Source organism: Miniopterus schreibersii, assembly GCF_964146895.1.
Source record: "Miniopterus schreibersii genome assembly, chromosome: 7".
Taxonomy (NCBI): domain Eukaryota; kingdom Metazoa; phylum Chordata; class Mammalia; order Chiroptera; family Miniopteridae; genus Miniopterus; species Miniopterus schreibersii.
This window is the reverse complement of record NC_138108.1, coordinates 6,755,785-6,781,292: the sequence shown is the minus strand read 5'-3', so window position 1 is coordinate 6,781,292 and position 25,508 is coordinate 6,755,785. Positions and strand designations below refer to the sequence as shown.

Here is a 25,508-nt window from a genome sequence, read left to right as displayed (position 1 = left end):
ACCTAGGTTTTGGGTTCAGTCCCTGGTTGGGGCATGTATGGGAGGCAATCGATCGATGTTTCTCTCTCTCTCTTCTCTCTAAAATCAATAAACATTTTTAAAAGTTCATATAGTATTTCTAACAAGAACAGCTATGATTTAGTAATAGAGTTTTCATATCTAGAAAAACCTGAAATGAAACTCTCTTGTGCAATATATAATTTGAGTTGATTTTTTATGGCAAATATGCACTAATTTAATGTATATAGAAATTCTGTCCATTGGAAGGCTTCTGAAGATTCCATATTAATTTGACAAGTTTTGGGGGTTGTGCAAAGAAAGAAAATACGATATGAATCGGAGCATAAGCTCTCAGTCATGTTGGGCTATGATCCACCATAGAGCAGTGCATTTTATTTATTCTCTGGACTAGAGTCCTAATTTAGAGAACTGCAAAATATCCTGAACCAACACCACATTACCATAGTATTGATTTAGGATCTTGGAAAATATTACTTCTGCCCATCTCAGATACACAGGTCTGTTTGCCCTTTCAACAATCCCTTGGCTTGTTTTGACACTGTGATGAAAACGTGTTGTCTATGGGGTTTAAATGAAATAGCCTTTCAGCTTCATAGGCATTAATGTACTTTGCAGAAAATGTTAAATAAAACATCCAGCAAAATCAATGGGCATTCAGGGCTAGGAACTGAATATACAATCCTCACATAACAATAATCCAATCAGCCTTTGCCTCTCGGGTGAGGGAAAATAGATGTATTCATCTTTGAAACACTATATGCAAAATCAACTCTTAAGTGTTCAAACTTACTCATTTTAATAGTAAATATTAGTTTACCAAGCAGGAGACTTGGTAGTGCAGCCTCAAGTAAATATAACCTTTATTTCAAAGAGACTGAACTCACAAGACTTTGTGGTAACTTAAGGAGGGTTTGCTTAGACGAGGTGCCCTGTGTGGGCTGCTGGGTGGAGGTGACGAGACATCAGCAGCTCACCTGGAGGCCCTGGGGGGCCTTTTCTGCCGGGAGGGCCTGGGCAGCCCTTCTCTCCAGGTGACCCGGGAAATCCATGCGGCCCCTGCGGCCCCGGGAATCCCACTGGTCCTAAAAGGAACATACGAAAAACAAGGGCAGGGGGACGCAGCGATGCAAGGGCAGTGACAGTTGGATGGACTGGGTTCCGAGGCTCACGCCACCAAAACGCAGGCCACCGCTGCCTCCGGGTGAGAGCAGTCTCTCTCTTTTTTCTGCAAAGCTGACAAGAACTGCCTTTGTCTGAAGGAAATGCCAGAATCCGTCAAAGGGACTCAGGAAAATGGTTTCATGATCAAGACAGAACTAAATGAGAATGAAGAAAGAGCCGTGTCATCCTGAACTTTCTCTGGAGACAAAGGACTGCAAGTGAAGGGAAAATTGGGGGAGACACTCAGCTACCTGGGGACAACAGCCTCGCAGACCTGAGGCCCCCCCGCTCTCTCTGGGTTTCCGCCACCCCAGCCATTCAGTGGCCGGCACGTGCTGTCCCCTGTCGTCTCTCCTGTCCACGAAGTCCGTGCGAATCAAGCTCACCTCCTGCTACATCTTTTAATGACACGTGGAGCTTGCTTTATGTTCCTATTGTTCAGTTCTGGTCTAGGAGGTTATCGAGCATGTTTTTAGGGGTTAAAGATGAACTTGTACTTCTCTTACTTGGCCAACAGTGACCGGAACTTCAGGACTCTTTGGAAAGGCAGGGCATTTGGGAAATGTAGCCACTGATTCAACAGAAAATTAGAATTTGCTCCTGGTCGCCCAGTACCCCAGGCCCTCAAGGGCAAGATAACAGAAGCCTCCACGTACCACTTAAGGAACAATTTGCGTTCATACCTTTCGGGCCATCGTGTCCATCGCATCCTGGGAAGCCTTTGCGTCCTGGGGGGCCTGGCGGGCCCGGGGGGCCTGGAGGCCCTGGCAGACCACAGTCACCTGGATCCCCTCGCAGGAGGTCAACACTCCCAGGGGCCCCTGGAGGCCCAGGCGGTCCTGCCCACGGGGAGGAGGCAGAAAGATTCTATCAGTCAAAGACAGATGAGTGTGCTGGCCACCTGAGAGCCTCTTAAGGAACGTGATTTAATGGTTTGCAAGCCAGGGATGGAGGGAATTAGAAGGGTAAGAAAACCAATGTGTCAGAAGTAAAACAGGGAGTGGGCCTCATGGAGCCCCAGAAATGGTATAAATGGTCTGCTGGTGGATGTTGGACAGAATGAACCTCAGCAAAGCCTTCCCTCCCCCCAGAGCTTTCCTTTGGAAGTACCCGTTTATGCTTTTCGTTTGCACTGCCATCCCACCGCTGTAACAACACAGAAGGAAGGAAGGTAGGTAGGTAGGTAGGTAGGTAGGTAGGTAGATAGATTGATAGATTGATAGATAATAGATCATAGATCATAGATCATAGATAGATAGATGATAGATGATAGACAGATCATAGATAGATGATAGAGATGATAGATAAATGATAGATAAATGATAGATGATAGATCATAGATCATAGATGATAGAGATGATAGATAGATAAATGATAGATGATAGATAGATAGATGATAGATAGATAGATAGATAGATAGATAGATAGATAGATAGATAGATAGATGATAGATAGACAGATGATAGACGATGAATAAAAGCGTGACAGGCGTTATGAGAAAATCTGGCTGACATGAAAGAAATGTTCACTCAATTAAACTAATAATCCTATTTGAAAACAAGTGTCTACATGTAATAATTGGGCCCAAATTTTATTCTACTGTACTGTGCTTTTTTAGCACTTGCATTTTTTGCAGTCAAACAGAATCGTATAATATTGTATCCGCCTTCACTAAAATGCTAAGCACGTAAGGATGGTGCTGTGTCTCCATCCTTAAGCACGTAAGGAAGGTGATTATCTGCATTCAGCACAACGCTGCGCTGAGCATGCTCTTCCCCCACTTCCCCGCCCAGCTCTGGTCCAACCCTGTTTGGTTAAATATTGCCTTGCCAGAGTGTGTCCCTGCGAAGTGATGAGAGCGACAATATGGACTGGTGGCAGCGCCTGGAGAGCTCTGTCTCTGTGTGTATGCCAGGCCCGGGGCCTACTGCTCTGGGCGGGTGGCAGAGGTTTGGGGGGCAGGTGCAGAGACCCACACACACCAGCGATGGAGGGGTCGCTCTGACTCACAGTCTGTGCTCACCAAGAGGTGGTCTGATAGGGCTGAAACAGGAGAGCGAGAGGCCTGGGCTCTGGTCCTGGGTATGGCCCTGCCGGCCACCGCTGCCCACGCTCCCACATGCCCAATAAGGGAGATGCTAAGGTGCCCCTACTCTGCCATTCTCTGGTCCTACCTCCCTACAGATCCGGTGGCATCTAAGGAGAGCGTCACTGCCAACCTTTGCCAGGGTTTTTCTGTACCTCTGGGACCATCAGGGCCAGGGGGTCCTGGATCTCCAGGTGGACCCGGGTCAGGAGTGTCAGCCTTTGGAGTTCTTCCAGTGGCACCTGCAGGTCCAGGTGGCCCAGGTCTCCCTGAGGATGAACATGTTCAGACGTGAGCCTCATTACATTTGGAGGGTTTTGGTTTCATTATTGAGAGAGAGACAAAGCATTCTACCTCTTACCTGGAGGGCCTGGGGGGCCTTTTTCTCCAAAGAGGCCTGGAGGAGAGATTCCTGGGCTCCCGGGGTCCCCGGTCTCCCCTTTCGGCCCAGGCATTCCCATTGGACCAGGTGGGCCCATTTCACTCAAACCTTAATGGAGAGAGCAGCATTAGCACTGTGTCTTCTCCTTGTTTGTCCCTGTCATTGGGGTGTGACCCAGAAGCAGCTGCTTCTGCTGAGACCAACCCCAGTTCCAACAGTGACCCAAATGGCTGTATACATTTCCCGGGTCACCACTTACTCTCTTAAGACCCATCACCCTGGTCAACCATAGGCTTGATTTACTTGATAGTTATTTTCCGGATTTAAACAAACAATAACAACAACTTAGTGACAATACCAATCCTTTACCTTCTACGGTGGAAGGAGTGAAAACAAAGGAGATCCAACAATGAGCAATTAGGAATAAACTAGTTTGAAAATGAAGGTGGAAAGTGACATTTAAATAGAATTACTGTAGGGTTGCACATTGCAAAGACAAAACATCACTGGTTTCTTGGAGGAGACACACATTTTATCAGACTATTCAGAACAGCCACTAAATGAATCCTAAGTGGCCTAAATTTTACTTCTTGACTTTCCATAGTGTACAAAGACTCAGCAGATTCAAACTAGCAGCACAGCAATTCAACCCTTTACCCAGGGTCCCTCAAATCTACATGTCTGATGGTGAGCTATTTTTCTGAGAAAGTAATGCAACAAATTTGCATTATATTAAAATAGCGGAATGAGCTAAAATGCAGTTGTCTATCATTATCTATTTGTGATGTCAAAAATAACAGCAATTTGTTCAGGTAATTTGTTTTAGCAGCAGGCTGTTTGAGGGATGCTGAAAGTACTAATTAGACCCATGTGGTTGTACTTGGCATTACTACACCTAAAACAAAACAATACAAAAAAAAATCCAGACTATTTGTTCTTCATAACATTGTGAAATCTAGCTCCACCTAAGCAATTATTCAGGGTATTTTCAGTATAGAGATCATCCTAACCAACATCAACAAAAGGCACTGTTACCAGCGATTTCTTCTTACTTTGGGTTTTCTCAAGTGTCCTTTTTACATAAGTCATCTTCAGCACTAAGTAGAGTGCCAATATTGTGTCTCTCAGCTAAACCAGTTTCTTCATTTCACAACCCAAGTTGTGAGCAGCGAGGAAATACCTACCAGAGGGCTGCTGATTGCAGCTAAGTCTGTCATGGAGGGTTTTGTCTTACCTGAAGCTCCTTTGGCTCCTTTCTGACCTTTTAAGCCATGCAAGCCATTCAGGCCAGGTAACCCGGGGGGACCTGCAACACATCACAGGCCTGTAACCCCCGGAGAAGACCAGCCCTTGAACTTCACTGGCCACAGTTTGCAGGCACCTCTCAGGGGAGGACCTGCTGATGGAGACAGACAGGTTCTCCAGGCGGGAACAGTGAGACCTGACGATCTACATGTCATTATCAGGACCGATAACACATTCATTTGATGGATATTTTCTGCCAAGACTGCTTAACACATCCATTTCTTTGGTTTTAAAATACTGTTGTGAGTTTATGACCGTTTCAGGAGCATCTTTCTCTCTGACCAAATACAGTCTGGAATTACTGGAGTATGGTGTAGGCAGTGACCTTTGATTTTATGACAGTAAAGTCATCCTGGATAAGGAAAGAGATTGGATGGGAGCAAACCCTTTTCCCAGGTTCAGAATCTTTCCACTCCACCATGGTCTTTACATTCTAATTTCTGCAGGATCTGGTCAGGTAGTAGCAGTAAGGCAATAAGGACAGGTGGGGCCTGTGGCATACTGGGGAGTACATGCCCTAATTTTTTAAAGCACTGTGCTACTCAGAAATAACAGCCTGAAGGTCAAGTTTGGCTGCAGCCCTTTCTTGCAACCACTTCTTTGAAAGAGAATCATTCTGATGCTTCTTTTCAGAAACTAAATTTATTTCATGATGACCACTGAAAACCTCCTTCTCTGCAGTTCAATGTGGTCTCATTGATGAGATATCTGCCAACGTGACTTTACTTAAGTTGTCACTATATGTTTATCAATATATAGATATATAGCTACATATTTATAGTATGTTCATATTATAATACATAGCATATTACATTAGAGTATATAAATGTATAGATTTATAGGGAGGGAGTAGAGGGGAAAAAAGGAGGGAGAAAGGAAGGAAAGAGGGTAGCCAATATGTACTGAATATTCTGGTGCTGAGCCCTCTGCCACGTGCTTCACACGCCTCTTGCCCCACTGATTAATTTGGGGAAAGAATCTTCTCCTCAGCCCCTGGCCACGCCTGGTAACCTTTCTCTTCCATTAATGGTTCTTCCAACCAGTAGCTGTTCATTTTTTTCCAAGGCTATAAGCCCCTAGGAGCACAGCCAGCCATTCACTCAGCTCAGGACCACATCCTTTGAATGTGGTAATAAGAGCCTCAGCTTATAGGACTAACACAGAAAGCATCCCCTATGCCAGGATACCCACGTAGACCCCCTCGAAAACATATGGCAGGCTTATGCTGTACAATTGTGTCTTTGGGTAACTGGTTATTTGGGATAAATTAATTGAATGCAAGATCAGATCTTAATAATCTTTCCATGTACTCAGTTGGCATCTCTCCTGACACACAGTAGGTGCTCAATAAGTGTTTGCTGAATGAGTGAGTGAACGAATAAGTGAATGAGAAAATATGGAATGTGGAGGGTGAGGGGTTGAATGGGTGGAGAGAAAGCTTTAAAAAGAAGTGGACTGGCCAGGCGTGGCTCAGCGGTTGAGCATCGACCTAGGATCCAGGAGATCGTGGTTCAATTCCCGGTCAGGGTGCATGCCCCGGGTTGCAGGCTCAGTCCTCCTTTGGGGACGTGCAGGAGGCAGACAATCAATGACTCTCTCATCATTGATGGTTCTGTCTCTCCCTCTCCCTTCCTCTCTTTGAAATAAAGATATATTTAAAAATAACTAAATAAATAAAAAGAAGTGGACTACAATTTCTATTTCATGGCACATCTTTCTGTGATAGATATGTAGTAAGATTTGGGGGAGTTAGAGGTATCCATTCCTATATAAATAATTCAAGTGCTAATTATTATCTGTTCATTAAAGCAAGTCTTCTGTGGACTTATTAGAAGATGGAAATCAGTCGGTTCCATTTTATTTATTGGAACAGTACTTGAAACAGTTATTCTATTTTTAAAGTCTAAATTTTAGGGTTGAGGGAGGTAGAAGAGGGTAGAGGGAGGATAAATGGTGATGGAAGAAGACTTTACTTGGGGTGGTGAACACATAATACAGTGTACAGATGATATGTTGTAAAATTATACATTTGAAACCTATATAATTTTATTAACCAATGCCACCCCCAATAAATTCAATAAAAAATAAAATAAACTTTAGATTGGTACAAATGGGCCATATTCTCTTGCACACCCCCATCTCCCAGCAACACTTTTAACGGTTCTGGTTTAGTTTATTTTCCAATCATCTTTCCTATTTATGAGCCAGTGTTCCAAATTTGCACCAAAAGAACACACAGACCTTCCTCATCTGCCAAATCTGGATATTTACCGCAATCTATCTGAAATGATAATAAATTTCAAGACTACTTTGCTATTTCCATGTGTTTTGATCTCTAGCCTAAGCCACCAAGATTGATGGCTCGGGGGAGCTGGCTGGGAGTGGAATGCCTCAGCTTCTGCCAACTCTCCATTGTCACATCAACACGTCCAGATCCTGGCCCTCACAGTCCCGGCCCCTCACCATTGGTGGACTGGCCGACCCTTATCTGACCCAATGTTATCTTTCTAAATTGAATGCAGCTACATCTGGGTAGGGTTCTCAGGGCAATTTTTCCTTTTTACTGAAAGCATTTTATCAATCCCATCTCTAAATCAGAAAGTTGTTCATGCATAAAATACATACAGTGCAAATGAGAGGCAATTAGGCTAACAAAGCACATTCCTTGGTAATGAGAACGTTTATTCACCTCTGTGGACGGCTTCCTGCTAACGGCCATCACTTAAGGCTGCATCTTGCGGCACTCACAGGCCGGGCTCTCCCTCCAGTCAGAGGATCTAACCTCCACTCCAGGCGTAATCGTCACCCTAGCTTCCCAAGGTGTCAGCCAAGGGACTCTTTGTCACTGGATCTCCACCCGGAGGTTTTCTTCTGTCCTGAAAACACTACTCTTTCCCTATGGGGCCTTTACACAGGTTTATACTTTTAATAGCGGGACCAACTTGCCCATTTTTGGTGGGGACTTTCCCAGTTCTAGCACAGGAAGTTCCACAGCCTGGGACATCCCCCCAGTCCTAGGCAACCAGGACAGCTGGTCATCCTAACGTTCGAGCTGATGGGAAAGAGAGGCCTATGTGACTATAATGGCTGGGCAGAGTTGAAAACTTATCAAAACAGATTCTGAAATGCTATTTCATTTCTCTTTTAAATTCAAAAATTGCACACGAGCATAAGACATGGTCTCCCAACCCACGGAGCTTCGGTCTCCAAATGTACTTAGTGACAGGAGCTAAATGAGGTGACCAGGAACCAGAGAGGAACAATCCCAGACTTGATAGAACAGAGGCAATTACCTCAGGACTGGTAAGTGCTGTGGGGTGGCGCAGGAGGGGAACACTCTAGTTGTAAAAAGGGAGGGAAAATGTTTCTTGGCTGGTAAAAGACATTCCAAGGTATTTTATTTCTTATGAAATATTTCACTTGCTACCAACCTAAAGAACCCAATCCACATCATTTATGGTCCTTGTCATGCTATGAAGCTTTGGGTCCCCATTATGCCAGTCTTCCATGAATGCCCAGCTAGGAACTGAGTGTCTTCCTGGTACAGGGCATGTGTACTTGACAATTTAAATCTAGGAATCAAGCCACTTTCAGCATATGTTTAAGTTGAAGTTTAAATCTGACTGAACACAAGCAGGACTCCAAATCCATATGGCCCATTCGAGCAGAGCAAACAGCTTCGAGTTCAGCAGCTGGTTTGTTCAAACAAGAAAATCAGGCCCCTTGACTTACTTGGCACGCACTTCAAATATTTAGTTTCTCAGTTCAAAGCGTTTCTGCTGGAGTGTGGTTCATTTTTATACCAGCGTGATAAAGTGCAACAATGGATTTAGATAGTCTGCGTTTTAATTTTTAGGAACGTATTTCACTGTTTTGCTTCTTTTAAAGACTGGCCGTTCCCGGGCTGGTGCAGTGAAACAGCGCCACCGCGCGGTCTGGAGGCACACTGCAGCGTCCGGCTGCGCTCTGGGGAATGCGGGGGTGTATGTGTTCATCTCCTCACCTTCTCTCCTTAACAAACTTATTATTTCAAAGCCCAGAATTATGATGTGGTTAGGGATTACCTTTCAAGTCACTCTGTTATTCGATCCAATTCATTAGCTGTTAGGTTTTCTTTCAATAACATATCATACTGAAGTTATGTAATAAATGCAAACTAATTCAAGGACAGGAAGAGTCAATAACAGCAGGTTGAGCCTTGTCATTTTAGTCAAACTGGGTGGTTACTGTTATGACACTTGACATTTGAAAACCCTTGCTATGTTACTGAAGGAAGAGGACAGGAAGAAGTGGAAATGCAGTGGGAGTGGTTAATTGTGAAAAATGTTTTCTTTCAGTTCTTTACCAATTTTGTCTCCCAGACACTCAAAAAAGTGTCCAAGGATACCCCACCAGGGCTGGAGGGGTGGCCGGGGAGTGTCCACAGTAACCAGAGAAACTCTTAAAATAGCAAGATAATCATTTGGCTGGAAAAAAGTTTATCAGAAATCACTGGGCTTCACATTATTAAAAATGCCAGTGACGAGGGGGAAAAACAATACCAAGACGCCTTGTCTTGTGATGGGAACTTTCCCCGGCAAGTTACCTGGCAGCCCACCAGCCTTTCTGCAGACTTGCTCCAGGTAACATGCTAGAAAACCGCAATTACGTGAACGCTACCTGGTGAGCGAAGAGGTGAGAGTGTGGAAAAATGTCATGTCACATGGATCTTCAAGACAATAATATGATTAAGCCCAAAAGAAAGGATTCCCAGCTCTTCCAAGGGGAGGTACTTTTTCATTTTACCAAAATTTAGCGTATGCACGAGTCAACGCCCAGAGGCCCGTGGGAGGACAAGGGAGGGAGGCGGCAGAGGGGCCTGGTGTCAGAGCCCGACCAAGTAAGGCTTGAACCTCGCCGACTGAGGTGAAGACCCTCCGTGCCTCTGGCTCGGCTGTTCCTTCTGTTTGTCCGTTCCTTCATCTAGTAATTTATTCAGAAATTTAAAAATACTCACAATAACCAACCAACAGACGTATTGGGTATCTACTGAGTGCCAGGCATATAAAAATAATAAAAATAGTCCTTGCTTTTTAGGAAACCATTTTCTGCTTGGTGAGAAAGACCTCTAAACAAACAACTGTCATACAATAGTAGTGTTAGGCTAGAGATACACGCCGAGTGCCCATGGGAAAAATATTTTTCTAAAATGAAAGAAATGAACTGAAGAGGAGGGCATGAAAATTTGTAAAAGAATAAATTGTATAATTATATTACATTATGTTCTATTAACCAGACCTGTATTATAACCCATCTACTATACCTTTAAAGGCCAAAACATTCAACCAGGAAAAAATGCTTCTTTGTCAAACAAAGATAATGAATACTAGCTCCTTTACAGCATCTTACGTTTTCTCTCCCTCCCACTTATCACAACTGGTGAGTACATACTTATTTACACATACATACTTATTTAATATGTGTTTCTCCTACTAAACTGTGAGCTCCATGGGGCAGGAACCATGTCTATTTTCTTCAAAATTGTGTACCTAGTATCTAGAATCTAGGACATAATAGGAGCTTAACTATCCGGGGAAAGAATAAATGAATGGGCCTGAACATTATGGAAAACACTGGGGAGACGAGAGGGTAACACCAGCATTTTGGTAGGAGGCAGGTCAGGAGACTAGATGGGCACAGCCTGGAGCCCTGCGTGGGCAAGAGCAGGAGGCTGCAGATGACATGGGCGGGGAAGGGCCATGGCCAAGAGCAACGTCACTCAGTGCTGGAGAGGCACTGTGACTGCCCTCGTCGGCCCGGAGCTTTCCGAGGGGTCAGGCTTCCTTTTGACTTACCTTTTATTCCCGGAAGACCTGGTACCCCTGGGTACCCCATGAGGCCTCTTGGTCCAGGGTCCCCCATTTCTCCTGGATGTCCCATGGGCCCAGGCTTCCCTTGATTACCTGAGGATGACCCAGACGACACAAGTTACATTAACTGGGAAGGTCATTTATGTTCTTAATATATGAGGCACTTGAGCCAGGAGCACTGTTTCATATTCTCTCTTCCTAGACCTCCTGACTCTCGGGAGAAAACTACACTTGACCTCAGAGGGAGAAAATACGCTTCTGAGTGATTAGTTGCCAATTACGATTTCAAACTCTCACTTTATTCCTAATCGGTAAGAAGAGCCATTACGATGTTCTGCTGCATGTGTGATATTTACCTTAAGTCTAAAAGAAAAGAAAACCAGCATCCCGAATGGCAACTAACTTAGGAAGGGCGGGGAAGGAGCTTCCACCTGTCCCACCGTCCCTCTGTGCCTGTCCCCTGCCCTTTACAGGTGATGACTTAGCTTACTCCCAGCCCACCCCGTGAGACAGGACTTGCTCCCCTGACAGGTAAGGAAGACGTAAGCTTAGGTGACTTGTTCAGTTACAGGCCGGGAGATGGCAGAGCCAGAGCGAACCCGGTGGGGTGAAGGCTTCTGGCTCTTTCTGCTGCACCCGGAGATAGGAAGGGCCTGGGACGGTGCCAGGCTTCCTTCAGGTACCTGGACAGCCTGGTGGTCCGGAGGCGCCGGGCGCTCCTGGCCTCCCCGGTGGTCCTCTGGGCCCTTCAGCACCAGGCAAGCCCTTGTCCCCGGGGGGTCCAAGGTGCCCTAAACGAAAAAGGGTCCAAACTGAGCAGCTGTAGGTTGTTCTTCAAGGCAGTGAGTCTATAAAACCTCCAACTTCAGCCCTTGCTAGTCTTTTCTGGTCTTACTTTTTTATATTAACAGTTTTTCTACTGAAAAGATAACGTCAAGAAAAGACTGAAAACAGAACGCCTATAATCCCATCACCTTACACAATTTTTATATGCATACAAAGTGCAATACTCACAATTTTATATTCTGATTTTTTAAATTAGCATCGAATCATAGGTAATTTTCCAAGTTTGTCACACTTTTCCTGATTATTGTTTTTAAATGACTGGCTCATAGCTTGCTGAGTTCACCTAAATGAAATTAATTCATTCCATTTTTTTTCCTACTATTGGCCACTCAAGTTTTTCTCTTTGCTATTATGCATGATGATTTTTCTACATCTTTAATAAGTTTCTCTACTGTTAAGTTATTTACTCAGGGAAATTCCTAGGAGTAGGATTTCTAGGTAACATAGTATTCATGGTCTTTTTATTCATCTTTAAGTGCTGAGGTATTTTAAAGTAAGTCACGGACATCATGGAATTCCACCCCTAAATATTTCAGGAGGTATGTCTGAAAAATAACACTTTCTTACACAGGCAAAATAACATTATCACAGCCAAGAAAATTAATAACAATCCTTAATATCATCTAATACTCGTTCCATACTTGAATTCCCCCAAGTGTCCCCTTAAAGTCCTTCACAGCTGGTTTGTCTACACCAGGCTCCATTGCAGAAGCACACATGGCATCTAGTGGATATATCCCTTAAGTCAAAGAAAAGTTTTACGCCCAGCCAGTGTGGCTCAGTTGGTTGAGGATCATCATGTGCACCAGGAGGTCACTGGTTCGATTCCTGATCAGGGCACATGCCCGAGTTGCGGGCTCGATCCCCAGTAGGGGGCGTGCAACCGATCAATGATGTTTCTCTCTCTCTCTCCCTCTCACTTCCTCTCTCTGAAATCCATAAACATATTTTTTTACAAAACCAGTCCCTTTCTCGGGACAGTGACCTGCTGAAAAGAGCAGTTTGGGTGCTCCCTAGGCTTCTAGCACAGACCCTTCAGCATTTGGTTCTTGGTAGAGGTTGCCCATGGTTCAGATCAGTGCTGCACCAACTCACACCCCACATGGACCCCCCACACTCGTCCTCGCTCGTCCAAGAGCGGACAGAGGCTCTCTGAGGGCTCTGCAGGCTGTCGGTTTGTCTCCTTGCTAGTTGAGTAAGGACGAAATACTATTCCAGACTCACATCAACTTACACTTCTTTGATTACTAGAGAAGATGACCATTTCCCGTGTGTTTATTTCCAATGTTGACTTTAATACAATTCATATTTATAAGATAAACTAACAGCCTGTGCTACAAATAATCAGTTGAATCCACAAATAAAATATAGGGCCCTGTATTGACAAACTCATGCAGGGGTATAGTCATTGTTTATTATAACACACATGGCACAAGACTATGTTAGTCAATACCTGTTTCCTGAGCAAATTTAAGATCTGAGACTCTCTGTGTTATTTTATTGAGCCTGCAAACATTCCTGTGTTTTCTCTCTGGGCTGAAGGGAGCAGCGAACTGGACCCAGGACAATCGTACATAATCCCCGAGACAGGCAGCAGCCCTATGGCTTCTCCTTAGGCTCATTCAAAGTTCAGTGCAGCTCTTCCAGTCAATGGAAGTCACACACTTAGGTAAACCCTGAGCTGGTGAGTAACAGAAGATGTAATTTTTAAATTTTAAGCTAAAGCTATGGAACACGGGAAAGGGAGCACTTTAAAAAGGAGACCAGGGAAGTTAAGCCAAGGGAAATTTTCTTGAAAAAGTTAGCCTAAGTGTAAAATAACTCAGATTTATGATTTTTAAATTAAGATATGAGGTCATGTCCAAGGGCTCCATTTGGGTCTACTTCTAGCTTATAACATCTTACTGTCTTCGGGTTCACATAAAGATACTAAGAAGTGTGGAAAAATCTCAATGTTTTGCTGACTGGTAATGATTCTGACAATGACATTTACATTTGTGGAGCAATTTTTCAGTTTCCAAATTGTTCTCAAGGAATCTCATTTGATCCTCTGAAGGATCCTGCAACGTGCATGGGGCCTATTTACAGGTGAGGACACCGAGCTCAGAGATGATAAGCGACTTGCCAAGACCCCCACGCACAACAATAAGGGGGGTTCACTTTGAACCCCTGACTTTCCTGAGATCTCTCACTCTGGCATTTACTATGAACCTCATAGTGCTAACCTCAGAACTATTTTGCCCTCTAAATGTACACGTAGGCCATACCTCTCTGTTAAAATATTATATTCTCTAAATATATGTGACACTGTCAGAGGTGAAAGCCCCGCTTGGAAGGGCGTGGGAAGTGGAGCCGTTGTAACCTTGTGGGTTTCTTTGTTAGATTCCCATCTGAGCAGTCATGTGGCACAGCAACCAAGAAATAAAATTTCCCATAGTCACTCTGCTCAGGTATACCAGGTGTTCTTTCTGTTCTCTGGAATGAAATGTGGCCCTTGCCAGAGAGAACTTCAAGATAATGCCCAACAATATTACTGTGAGATGCTTCCATTTACAAGGGACCCATCTCCACAAAAACCTGGTTTCTAACCCACCCACTGTCAGCAAAATGGCTTTGGGCCTAACCTGCTTAACCAATGGTCTGTGGGTAGGCACTGTTCTTTCCATGCAACGGCCATCCCTGGGGCTGCATCTCTGCACACTTTCTGATTGATGACTTCAGATAAATTCCTGGAGGAATGACTAAGTTGAAGCGGGTCATCTACTGTAGCCGGGCACAGCCCCCTCGACGGGAGGGCGGGAGCGCACGGGTCCGTCATAGTCTGTTACTGATAAACAGTGTACTGTTGTGAAGAACCTGAATCTGTCACTGGTGACAGGTTTTACGTTTGCCTGGTTTGTTTTTTAGAAAGTTATTTATTTACTAAATGAGATGTTCAGTGGTATCTTAGCAATGACAGGCCTCACCGGCATTCTCTGAGCAGGAAACAGAGGACTGAATGAAAACCTGCAGCTGGACTCACTGTGACTGGTTATTGCTAAAGTATCATTTTTAATTACAGAGACTGCAAACTAGTCCAGGTTTTTACTGCTTTCAATAGTCACTGTCAAAATCGGGGCACACCTGGGGAATGTTGTCATGTCAATATTATCGGTCATGGGAGCCGTGGTAGAAGAACACTGTGAATCTCTGGTGTGTGATCCTGGTGTCGTTCTCGGCCAGGGAGGCCATGCTGTGTTTATACCTAATCCGTCTAATTTGTATCTTAATGGCAAAGGGGTAAGAAAATAATGATATAACTATTGCTGGCTCAGAGGATAAAGTAATTGCTCTATTTTTCAAAACAAACTTACTCTTTTTTGTTTTAATAAGAATAATATGTAGCCATACCTGGACATCCAGGGCTACCTGGCTCACCCTTTGGACCAGGTGGGCCAAACTGACTTGCAGGGTCACCTTTGCTTCCTGTAAGTGATAAAATGCACATAACATTATTTAAGACAATTTAATTTTGTCTCATACAAGCCACTTAATAACTTCCATGACATTTGTCTTTATAGTCTGTCTTCAAATATTCCAGGAGAGGATTTTTGAAAAAAATGCTTTATTTTCCTACATAAGAACAAATGGAAACATAGATGCAAGATGTGTTTAAATACACACAATTTTATAATTGATAACAGTCAAAGGAAACTATGAATCTTAATACATTTAAATTTTTTAATTCCCTAAAATAGTTTCAAATTTAGGCATCTGTTTAAGAAATTCTTTGGCAAGGAGTCACTATATCCTTATATTGTATTTTCAAAACAAAAAGAAATTGTCACTGTTCAGCTGCTGCAGCCACATTTCCAGCTCTCTGCAAGGAAGCTCAACTTAGTGTCCTTGTAAAAACAAAATCACAGTCACACTTGACTGGTGATTTCACAAGAGGTGGCACATTCAAAGGCCTTTGTAAGCAATGACTCCCACGGTCCCACAGAGCCGTTCCACACTGGCCGAAAGCCCCGGGGCCCCAGGACTTGCATCCCAGCTGGGAGCCAGTGATAAATGCAGGGCTCAGAATGGGTGGTAGGGGAGGGTTGTAAAAGCAAAGGAGAGCTAATTACACATGTCTCATAGGACCTGCCCAGCAGCACCGCTTTCTGAAGGGCCCCACCACACCTTGTAGAAGGTTCTTGTGCATCTGACCCTACTCATAATCTTGGCTAATTACTTGAAGAGTAGAAATCTGCCCATCCCCGGTCAGTCAATCTTTCCTTGAAAAGTTGTAATAAAAAGTGAGATCTGAGGTTGTTGGCTGCTGAGGCAGGCAGCATTAGAGTATCCGGATGCCCCGGTGCAGAGCACGTTGCAATGCAATCAAACATACCCAGAAGGACCCAGAAAGGATACTAAATCGAGAGTGATGAAACCAGTGGGTAGGCAGGTAAGTAAGAGACCGTGGAGAATGCCAGAAAAGCCTCAAGAGAGAACCACAGGCTGCTGCTGGGCCTCCTCTCTGTGGGCCCATGAGACAGACACCTTCCACTCCAGGTATCTGAGCGCACCTCAGTGCTTTGCAAATGTGGCCTAATACAAGTCCGAGGGAAATAAGCAGCAGGTTTGTACTTGGAGAGAGGCAAAGGGACTATAATAAATTTATAGGGAAGCAGGAGAGGAGTGAGTTCTGAGTCCTGAAGCTATAAAATGTCAAAAGTCAAATATGAAAATTTCCCTTTTTGTAAGCATTTCTAAAGAAGAGAGCTGCAGTCCTCTTTCGGAGCGAATGTGTGCACAGATCCTTTGGTCTTGCAGCAGTTATCACATTCTCATGTGGTGTCTTTCAAAGGGTATGTCATTGGTAATAGGGGAGAGCATTTTTAGGTGCTTTATTAATTAGTATTTTACATTATAAAGGGTTTCTTAAAAAACTGTATTAAAATAAAACCTAACTGCCTATCAAACCTGTGAATTGATGGAGAATGGGTTAAAAAGGTAGATCATTTTAAAGTAGATTTAAAAATACCTTAACTTAATGGTATAGGGAAAATATTAACCCAATGTTATAGAAAAAGTAAAATGTTAAAGGTTCTATGCAAACATTGCAATTTAAGATGGCCCGATTTCTGCTTATTTGCTGGTTTCTATGGATAAAGGGTTAATGAACTCTCTAATGACATTCTTGACATCGGGTCAACTTTGTATTTCTGTTTCCTGGAAACACGATCAAAGTAGAAAGCAGGTTGTGTTACAAGGGGAACCGAGGCCTGCAGCCTGTTTTGTGAATAAAGTTTTCTTGACACTTAGCCACGCCCCTCGTGTACTGTCTGTGGCTGTTTTCACGCACAGCGGAGCGGCTGTGACGGAGACGACACACTGAAAATAGTCATAACCTGGCCCTTTGTAAAAAACATATTGCCGACCCTTGGCTTATGGTCAAAAATAACCCAGCCGTACATTACATGTGGCCCAGGGAGTCTTACGTGAACCATTAGCACCTGCTGGGAAGTCACTGCTTTGGCCTTTTGTGCTGCGATTCTCATAACTGAGACCCTGAAAGCTGTACCTGTGGGGTCCTCAGAAGAGATCCTGGCTTCTGTGGGGCAGGGGCTTCTCAGCCAAGGTGGACAGTGCGCGCCCACGTGGATCCGATCGCCGCGCTCCTGAGCTGTCACTCACGGAGCTGCGGCCACTATCAGGGCAGCTGCAAGGACTCCCCGACGGGGGAGCCTGATGTGCCCAGCAGGCTTGCTGTTTCCTATCCGGTACTCTCCGATCTGGATGACAGATGTGGACGGCTTGGGTCTTGAGTGCTTGACTATCTAGAGGTGTCTATAAAGAACCCCTGGGTGTGCAGTTTGTTTGACTGTGCTTTGCTTTTCCTGCAAAAGGTACTTGCTCCCAGTGTTACAAACACCCAGGACTACGAGATTGATGGCTGGGCGCTGTATTTCCAAACCATACCTTTAGGTCCTCTTGTTCCATCAATTCCTGAAAGGCCGGGGGGCCCTGGAAAACCCAGCTCACCCTGATAGTTTAATGAGACAGAAGTAAAACCTTAATTGGGTTTCACATACAAACGACACAGGCACGATATGACCCAGTTATAATTTTCCATAACCAGTTTGGTGTTTATAATCTGCAATGGTAAAGAAGCTTGGGATGCATTGCAAGCACACTGCTACACACGTCTGGTTTTTAAAAGCTGGTAAAACTCCTCCAGAATCGGAGCTCTCAGTACCAGCAGCGAGCATTCAATTCTCTGCACTTGATGGCAAAACAGTAACTGCATCTCATAACTTGAATTTTAAGTTTTAAATGAACAAGTTGATACTAAATAAAATATTATTAGAAATCATTTCAGACCAAAAACTTTAAAAGTCTATTTTGTTCCAAGAGATGGGTAGCAGATTATACATGCATTTTCCAGGAAGTGTGATATAGGCTAATATGCTCACTGTACCTCCTGGCTGCTCAGGGGTTTTTTTTACTCATAATTGTAAGGACCAAGTCAATGTATTTAGAGCAAAGTCTGTGATACCTGCAATTGGATGTGAAGGCTTAGAAACCAGACTTTTTGTCATTTTTCCGATGACTCTAGCACTCCAACAGCCATGGGGCGAGTCTCTGTGGGGCTGTTTTAACCAGGCTGAGGGTAGTAGGTGGAGTGAGTGACTTGATCTATGTCATGGGAACCAGGCACTGGTCAGAATTATAGTTCCATCACGGCCTCTGGAAGTCTCCATCCTTCCCCTGGCCAACCTCTCAACTCTAAACGCCAGGGAAAGGGCAGGGACGGCCACTGGCAAATTATGACTATTTGTCAGCATCCAGAGAGCACAAGGTTTTATTATTTCTTCCCTCCCCAAGTGGCAGCCGCTTACCTGGTCACCTGGAAATCCTGGGAAACCAATGATCCCCCTGTGGCCAGGTGGGCCCGGAGGGCCCGGGGGTCCGGGAAGCCCAGGCAGCCCACGTCTACCGGGCTCTCCTCTGTGAATCCCCGGTGGCCCGGGTCTTCCTGGATCTCCTTTTCTGCCCGGCATCCCAGGATGGCCTTTGTCACCTGGTGGGGTTGGAAGTGTTAGGAACCGATTCGAGGCATTCTTGGGCTAGGCTGGGGGTCTTGGTCTCACTTTTAGGAGATGAAGCCAAAGGGGTCGGGAATCCTAATTCCTGCCCTAGGCCACATGGCGACGGTTTCTGGCTTCACGTCCTGACTGTCAAGGAAGCTGCCCGTGAACAGCCTGAAGGATGACCCAGGTAGGAGCCAGCACGCGGGCTCCTTTGCGCCAACATGCTCATTTTACAAGTGAGGGAGCACTTACCCGAAGTTAAAACGAGCGTCCCTAACAACTAGTGAAGGCGAGAGCCAAGACGAGAGCACCTGGGCCTCAGGAGAGTAAGGCTGAACTTGGGAGAGAGAACACTAGAGGTCAGCGTCCTGCTGAGTGGGTCTCGGGCCAGCAGCTCGAGTCAGGGAGCGAGTGCTGGTTAGAAAGGCAGGGTCGGCCCAGCCCTTTTGTAGGAGCCCCAAAGGATACATATATGAATGTTGAAATTTGAGAAGCACTGGTCAAAATAACTTGGACAATCTTTGTGCTGTTTTAATACTAGCCACCAAAAACAGGGGCACCTTAAACCTGGAGCAGTATGTTACGTATGTCTACGGACTGATCCTACTTTGGAATATCTGAATCTGTACATACACATGAGCTTCAGCTCGGTTCTCGCATGGAAAAGAAAAAAAAGCACCATGAGTTCATCAGTGTACACGTCTACCTAAACAATGACCTTTCCTAGTCTCCGTGTTCCTGGGGAAGTTGCCTAATACACATGCTTGTTTGAAGGACCTGTAAGAAGTTACCTGGTCTGATATGCTTCAAAAACAAGAGCGCTTACCTTCTTCCCCGGGGACTCCATCGTCGCCAGGAGGCCCGGGCTCCCCGGTTTTCCCCTTCCTGGAGATTATCGCCATTTCCCCTGCATCTCCTGGGCGTCCTCTCTGTCCTTGGATGTGAGTTATGCAAAAGCAAATCAAACAAGCACCACACACTTGAGGCTTCCGTTACCGCTTCAAGTCCAGTTTGCAGGTCCCCGTGGAACCTGCTCAGCCGCACTTGCGCCTACGGGCTGCACAGGAGCGACGCCGTGGCTGACATCCCGAGGGACGGGCCGTGCCTCTGACACATGTGTCCCGCCTGGCCCGCCAGCAGGCCTGGGGGACAGCGAGGGCTCAGGCGTTAGCCGAGCTCAACCCAGCTGCTCTCGGTGCTCAGTGACAGAAGGCAGGCTTGGGAAGCTCGGGGTCTAAAACAGTCGCTTTATCCTGTAAATGTGAACTGCCATCTGATGTTTTCCAGCTCCCTACCTTCCCCTTCCAGCCCCCCCTATTATTCTCACATTAAAGAGCGGACACTTATCCCAACCTGGTTCTCCACAGAGAGAACTCCACAAAGCAGGAGGGTGCACCAGGCGGCTGCCTGATTTTCGTAAACACTGTCCATTGTAGAGCGTGGAGGGCGAGAGCCAGTTACTAACAATTCAAGAATTTTGGAAGCTTTAAATCAGCCATGCTGGGACTATTTATGCCATGGTGGGAGTATTTAAGCCACGGTGGGAATATTTATGCCACGGTGAGAATATTTATGCCACGGTGAGAATATTTATGCCACGGTGGGAATATTTATACCACAATGGGAGTATTTATGCTGTGATGGGAGTATTTATAAGAGGGTGGGAGTATTTATGCCACAGTGAGACTATTTATACCATGGTGGGCGTGTTTAGGCCATGTGATCAACAATCACTACAAGTCAGGGCATTTATTTTAAATTTTATTTTGGAGAACCAGTTTATCAACACATCACTGACATTCACCTATTTTTTACTTTTTTTTAGTGGGATAACTGTGTAGCAAGATAGCACAGCACACACCACTCACCTCAGCTAGCAAAGACTGACTCCGATTCCTGATTCTACATAAATAATTTACAGACTAGTCAAACAAAATAATAGCAGAACCAAGTCAACAGAGAAGTAAAAGTAATTTGAATTATCTATGAGGCTATTTGCCCAAAGTGCTTTAAGGTTTTTACCTTATTTCTAAAAATTGACAAATATTCATTCTCAACCCTGGACATGAAATGGCACCTTCACTCACTGCTGACTCATGGCTAAGAGGTGAAAGTAAATATTTAAGATGAGTGGAAGCATTTAAGCCAGTGATCTCAAAACTTTTACATTGCATACCAATACCAACTCTTATTTTATTTTTCAGTTTCAGTTGACATTCAGTATTTTTGTATGGAAAGCTCTTACTTTAAATGAAACTTGGGGGAGACTCAACTCATAGGCAGCTGAAAGTGAACTCCTTCTATTTCCAAGTTGGCAAACTGCAGCCCGGGGGCTGGATGCCGTCTGGTGCTGGTGTTTGTGCAATCAGTGAGCCACAGTCGGCTTTTACACTATTAAGTCGTTGGAAAAAAAACCTCAAAACACTTTCTGGCATGTGAAAGTTCAATGAAATTCAACTGCCCACCTCCATAAATAAAGTTTTATTAGAACACAGCTTGTTCATTTTTCTGTGTTGTCTCTGGCTGCTCTCATGCCTCAAAAGCCACGTTGAAGAGAAACCATACTGCCTGCAAAGCCTAAAATATGTATATCTGGCTCTTTGCAAAAAAAGGGTTTTAATAAAAGAATTGAAACAGAATTTGGGAGCCAAGAGCCCTGCCTGCACCCCTTCCTAAAAGGTGAGAAACTTCTCTGATGCCCAATAGCTATAAATCAAAGCATTGTTAAATTTCTTCTATTAACACAGCATTTCATTTACCATCGTTTTATGTAATAAGATTGGGAGGTAAGGGAAATGCATTTTGTTTAAAATTCTAAAAGCAACACCACAGAGCCCAAAGGAAGAGGGAGAGCGAGCTGCAGATAGTCCCGTCCTGTTTTCCAGGGGTCGCGTTCACGCGTCCTGACCAGACCCCGAGAGCAAACCTCCGCTGCACCCTCGCTGCGTTTACCTTTGGCGCCGCTCCGTCCCTGGTCGCCCGGGAAGCCAGGCCAGCCCTTCTCTCCGACTTCGCCCTTTCTGCCAGGGCGGCCGTCAGGGCCAGGCTTTCCTCTCTCTCCAGGAAAACCCGGCAAGCCAGGCAGCCCCTGGGGTCCTGACGAGATAAAAGCATGAATTTTAGGGAAGCGCTTTAAAGGCCGCGTGGTTCCCAGATGCGTGTCCCTGATGCCCACCTGAGATGCGCACTCCCACCCGACTCAGGGTTTGCGTCGAAGGGGAGCAGCCAAGACCAGCCTCCTGCCACCCCACAGGTTGCAGGTGAGGCCCGTGTTTCTGAGCCCTGATCCCATGACCATCTCAGAGAACAGGGTGGGGGGCGGAGAGGGAGGAGATGGTCCGTCCAAAAGAGAAGCGTACTAGCCGGGACGCTACGATCACGGGCTCCACCCAGGTCACTGAGAAGAACACCCCACCTACCAAAACAGTCTGCCGCTGGAAATGAGAATACGGAGGACAAGAAGGGAGCTGCCACCAAGGGAGGAACAGAGTCAGGCTCATAGAACAGAGCACGCTATGGAGTGGTCATGCCAAACAGGCTTCACCCGGCAGTGGATTTCAAGTAAATAAAATGAGGAAAATAACTGAAAAGTGCTACCCACCCTTGGGACCTGGCAGACCAGGCAGTCCATCATCCCCACGGGGACCTGGGATTCCTGGGGGTCCTGGGGGTCCATCTGGCGCTGGATTTCCTGGGACTCCTGGGAGGCCCTTCATTCCAGCTGGTCCAGGAGGCCCCGCATCTCCTCGCTGTCCTTTCCAACCAGGGTCACCTGAGACAAAGCACAGTGACAACAATGTAGGAAGACTGCAAAGTGGCTTCACACACAGGCAGGAAAAAATTGCCATGGTAGCTTAAATTGTGTATCTATGGCCCATGGAACTAAAGTAAAACAGTATCTCTCAGCTAAAATAATACTAGCAACTCTCCATCCCTCCATTCTTCAAGTATTTTTTTTTTTCTGGCTATAAAAAGAAGGGCAGAAATATTTCAAATATTTATGACTTGAAGAAATATTTCCTAATAAGGATGCATGAATATTATAAAAATCTCTTTATGGGAAATGGACAGGGGTAAAAACCAAAATGTAAGCTGTATTTATCCTTAGGCAAGGGGAACTAAAGAAGGAAACTTTCCAGGTGCTGCCGGAGGCTATGGCCAAGTGACTTCTGGTCAGGCTGTTAACTGTGATGAGAGAATTGCAGAAATCAGACCAACATCATCTAGTATCACTGGTGCTAGAAATAAGGCAACAGTGGCAGGTTTTGCCCCAACCTCATGTTGATCCAGATAGAGGGCATATTCCTGCATTTGGAGGAATACAATAGGATTTACGTAACAGGCGGCGATCTGAAGGTGAAACGAAGATCATATTGGAAACAGCCCCCTAGAAGCCTGTGCTGAGAAACTCTCTCTCACAGGTCCCTTTCGGCTCCCACGTGTCCTGCTGGGTAAGCCAAGGGTACAAGGTCCTGCTTGCCCTTCGCCTGGGCTCTTTCTCACGGTTATGCCTGCAGTGAGCAACCTTGATGGATGCTACAGCACCTCCCCCGTGCAGGGAGCAGGTGGACTTCGAGGCTACTGTGAACCAGTGGTCCCCCGGGCTCAGAACTCCCCCCAGGTACTATCACCAGCTGTGTGTGCTGCATCTGTCTGGCCCCCTATGTCACCACCGAGAGACTTGGGTGACATGGGGAAATGACACAAGCCAACGGGAAGCTCATGCTACTTTCTGCGCCGTGGGTGATGAAGGTCTTCGTCTCTGACCCAGGCCGTCGTCTTCTTCCAGCACCGGGAGAGAGCAACAAGCAAGCTTATGCCCTTGCAAGCCGGGGAAAGCCCCAGGCCTCTCACAGTTCTTGACGCCTGCTCACACTTACCTGGGCTGCCTGGAGCCCCGGGGAGCCCCGGACGCCCCGGTAAGCCGGGGGCGCCTCTTTCGCAGGAATGGCCGGGTGGCCCCGGGACACCTGGAAACCCAGCACTTCCCTCTTTGCCTTTCGGACCTTTGAGACCCGGCAATCCGGGCGTGCCAGCCGGCCCTGAAACGATACAAGTCATCTGTGACACTAATGGCATGAAACGAGGTAGATGGCCTTCCAGAGTTCGGGCGTATCGGTCCTGGAAGTCAGCATTTCGATCCTGGTGCTGTGCTGAAGTGAGTTAAGTCTCTGAATGGATTTTCTTGTCAGAGATCGTGAGCTCCAAGTGAATGGGGAAACCATGCACTGCTCGGAGAGTTACTTGGTAAGTGTATGTAAACAACAAAGAAGCTGTTTATACAAACTGAAGAACCACGCGGTTCTTCCTGATTTTAATTAACCTCTAACATTGCAGCAGGCTTCACACCAAGTCTCCACAATACTTACAAACCCAATCTGCGCTGCCTGAATGTGCATTTCATAAGGTATTTCATCACTTCAACTCTCAAATTTCTATTGATTGGAAAGGCAGTGTCATAATCTTCAGAAAGAAAAATAAACGCCCGTAATTCCCCCCAAAACCTATTTTATTTTTCCATGTTCTCTTTATATTTTCAGTTCAGACGTTTACATTTTTAAAGTGGCAGTCACAGAGCACATTCAATTGTTAGATTATTTCACATTGCATGCTAATCTGCAAATGTTTTCCATTTTGTTGTAACCTTTAAAAATATAATTTTAATTGTTAATGATAATGGTTGGATGGTATTTCTTCCTTTGAGTGTCTCTGTGTGTGTCTGTGTTACTTAACTCTCTTATTGTGAATGCTACCACACTTGATCCTTCAACAACTCAGGCTTGAACTGTACAGGTCAACTTATACACAGATTTTTTTTTCATTAAATACTATAAATGTATTTCTTTTTCTTTATAATTTTCTTGATAACATTTTCTTTTCTCCAGCTTACTTTATTGTAAGAATGTAGTATATAATACATGTAACATACAAAATGTGTTTTAACTGACTATATGTTATCAGTAAGGCTTCCAGTCAAGAGTAGGTTATTAGTAGTTAAGTTTGGGAGAGTCAAAGGTTACATACAGATATTTGACTGCACAAGTGTCTGTGTGTGTGTGTGGGGGGGGGGATCTGTGTTCCTAACCCCAGCATTTTTCAAGGGTCAACTGTATAAGAGTATTTTCATATTAACCTTCCTCTTCTATTGAACACAGCCCTGAGGTACATTTTCACAAGTGAGATAGTGAGTTTATTGGGGCAAAACTATTTTCATTGACTCACATAATGTGTTGCTACTTTCCAATTTATTGAATTTTTGTATATGGATATTTTGACATCAAACTACCAAGTAAGCTCCCCGAGGGCAGAGAATGTAGCATCCTCCCCTGCCTTCCCATTTGCCCTGTAGGACTGTACTATCCTGGGTAGCTAACAAATGCTGGCCTGGCCACTGTTAGAAAATATCCAGAGCGGTGGCTTGTTAAAGTCTGGTCTGGGGTCCACTCTTGGTCACTAACACCCCAGGGGCTAAAGTTTATACCGGACTGTTGGGCCTCGCCCAATTCTGATGTAATGACCCATAACTGGGGCCCAGAAGGTGATGATTTTAATGACACACAACAACCTCCCCCCCAACCCAGGATTGCTTTTAAGTTCCTTAAAATCTGAAAGCCTCTGCTGGGATCCTGCAGAATCCTTAGTGATCTCAGGAAAGGATGTGAATCAGCGCCCAGGCCACCTTCCCATCCTGAGTCCCTTCACTGCCGCCCCGCCTGCCGCCCCTGCTGGAATGAGACTCCCGTCACTGTCACCTGTCCAAGCCATCCGGCTGGTCTGCCAGGGCTCGGCTGGGGCCCAGC

General features: G+C 45.3%; 2 protein-coding genes across 3 annotated transcripts in view; one reads left to right on the top strand and one right to left on the bottom strand.

The window, feature by feature from the left end:
* Window positions 1-25,508, bottom strand: part of COL4A4 (collagen type IV alpha 4 chain) — an 89,870-nt gene that overhangs the window by 12,930 nt on the left and 51,432 nt on the right. The window contains exons 29-42 of the mRNA XM_081141912.1: window positions 23,589-23,750; window positions 22,310-22,480; window positions 21,661-21,804; window positions 19,535-19,642; window positions 18,517-18,698; window positions 17,597-17,660; window positions 15,041-15,115; window positions 11,488-11,595; window positions 10,790-10,897; window positions 4,885-4,956; window positions 3,630-3,758; window positions 3,424-3,537; window positions 1,866-2,021; window positions 996-1,103 (exon numbers count right to left, since the gene is read on the bottom strand). Coding sequence (XP_080998038.1) covers window positions 996-1,103; window positions 1,866-2,021; window positions 3,424-3,537; window positions 3,630-3,758; window positions 4,885-4,956; window positions 10,790-10,897; window positions 11,488-11,595; window positions 15,041-15,115; window positions 17,597-17,660; window positions 18,517-18,698; window positions 19,535-19,642; window positions 21,661-21,804; window positions 22,310-22,480; window positions 23,589-23,750 — 1,701 coding nt within the window. The remainder of the gene's footprint in view (window positions 1-995; window positions 1,104-1,865; window positions 2,022-3,423; window positions 3,538-3,629; window positions 3,759-4,884; window positions 4,957-10,789; window positions 10,898-11,487; window positions 11,596-15,040; window positions 15,116-17,596; window positions 17,661-18,516; window positions 18,699-19,534; window positions 19,643-21,660; window positions 21,805-22,309; window positions 22,481-23,588; window positions 23,751-25,508) is intronic.
* Window positions 1-25,508, top strand: part of RHBDD1 (rhomboid domain containing 1) — a 145,580-nt gene that overhangs the window by 101,652 nt on the left and 18,420 nt on the right. The gene's annotated exons all lie outside the window — the stretch shown is intronic.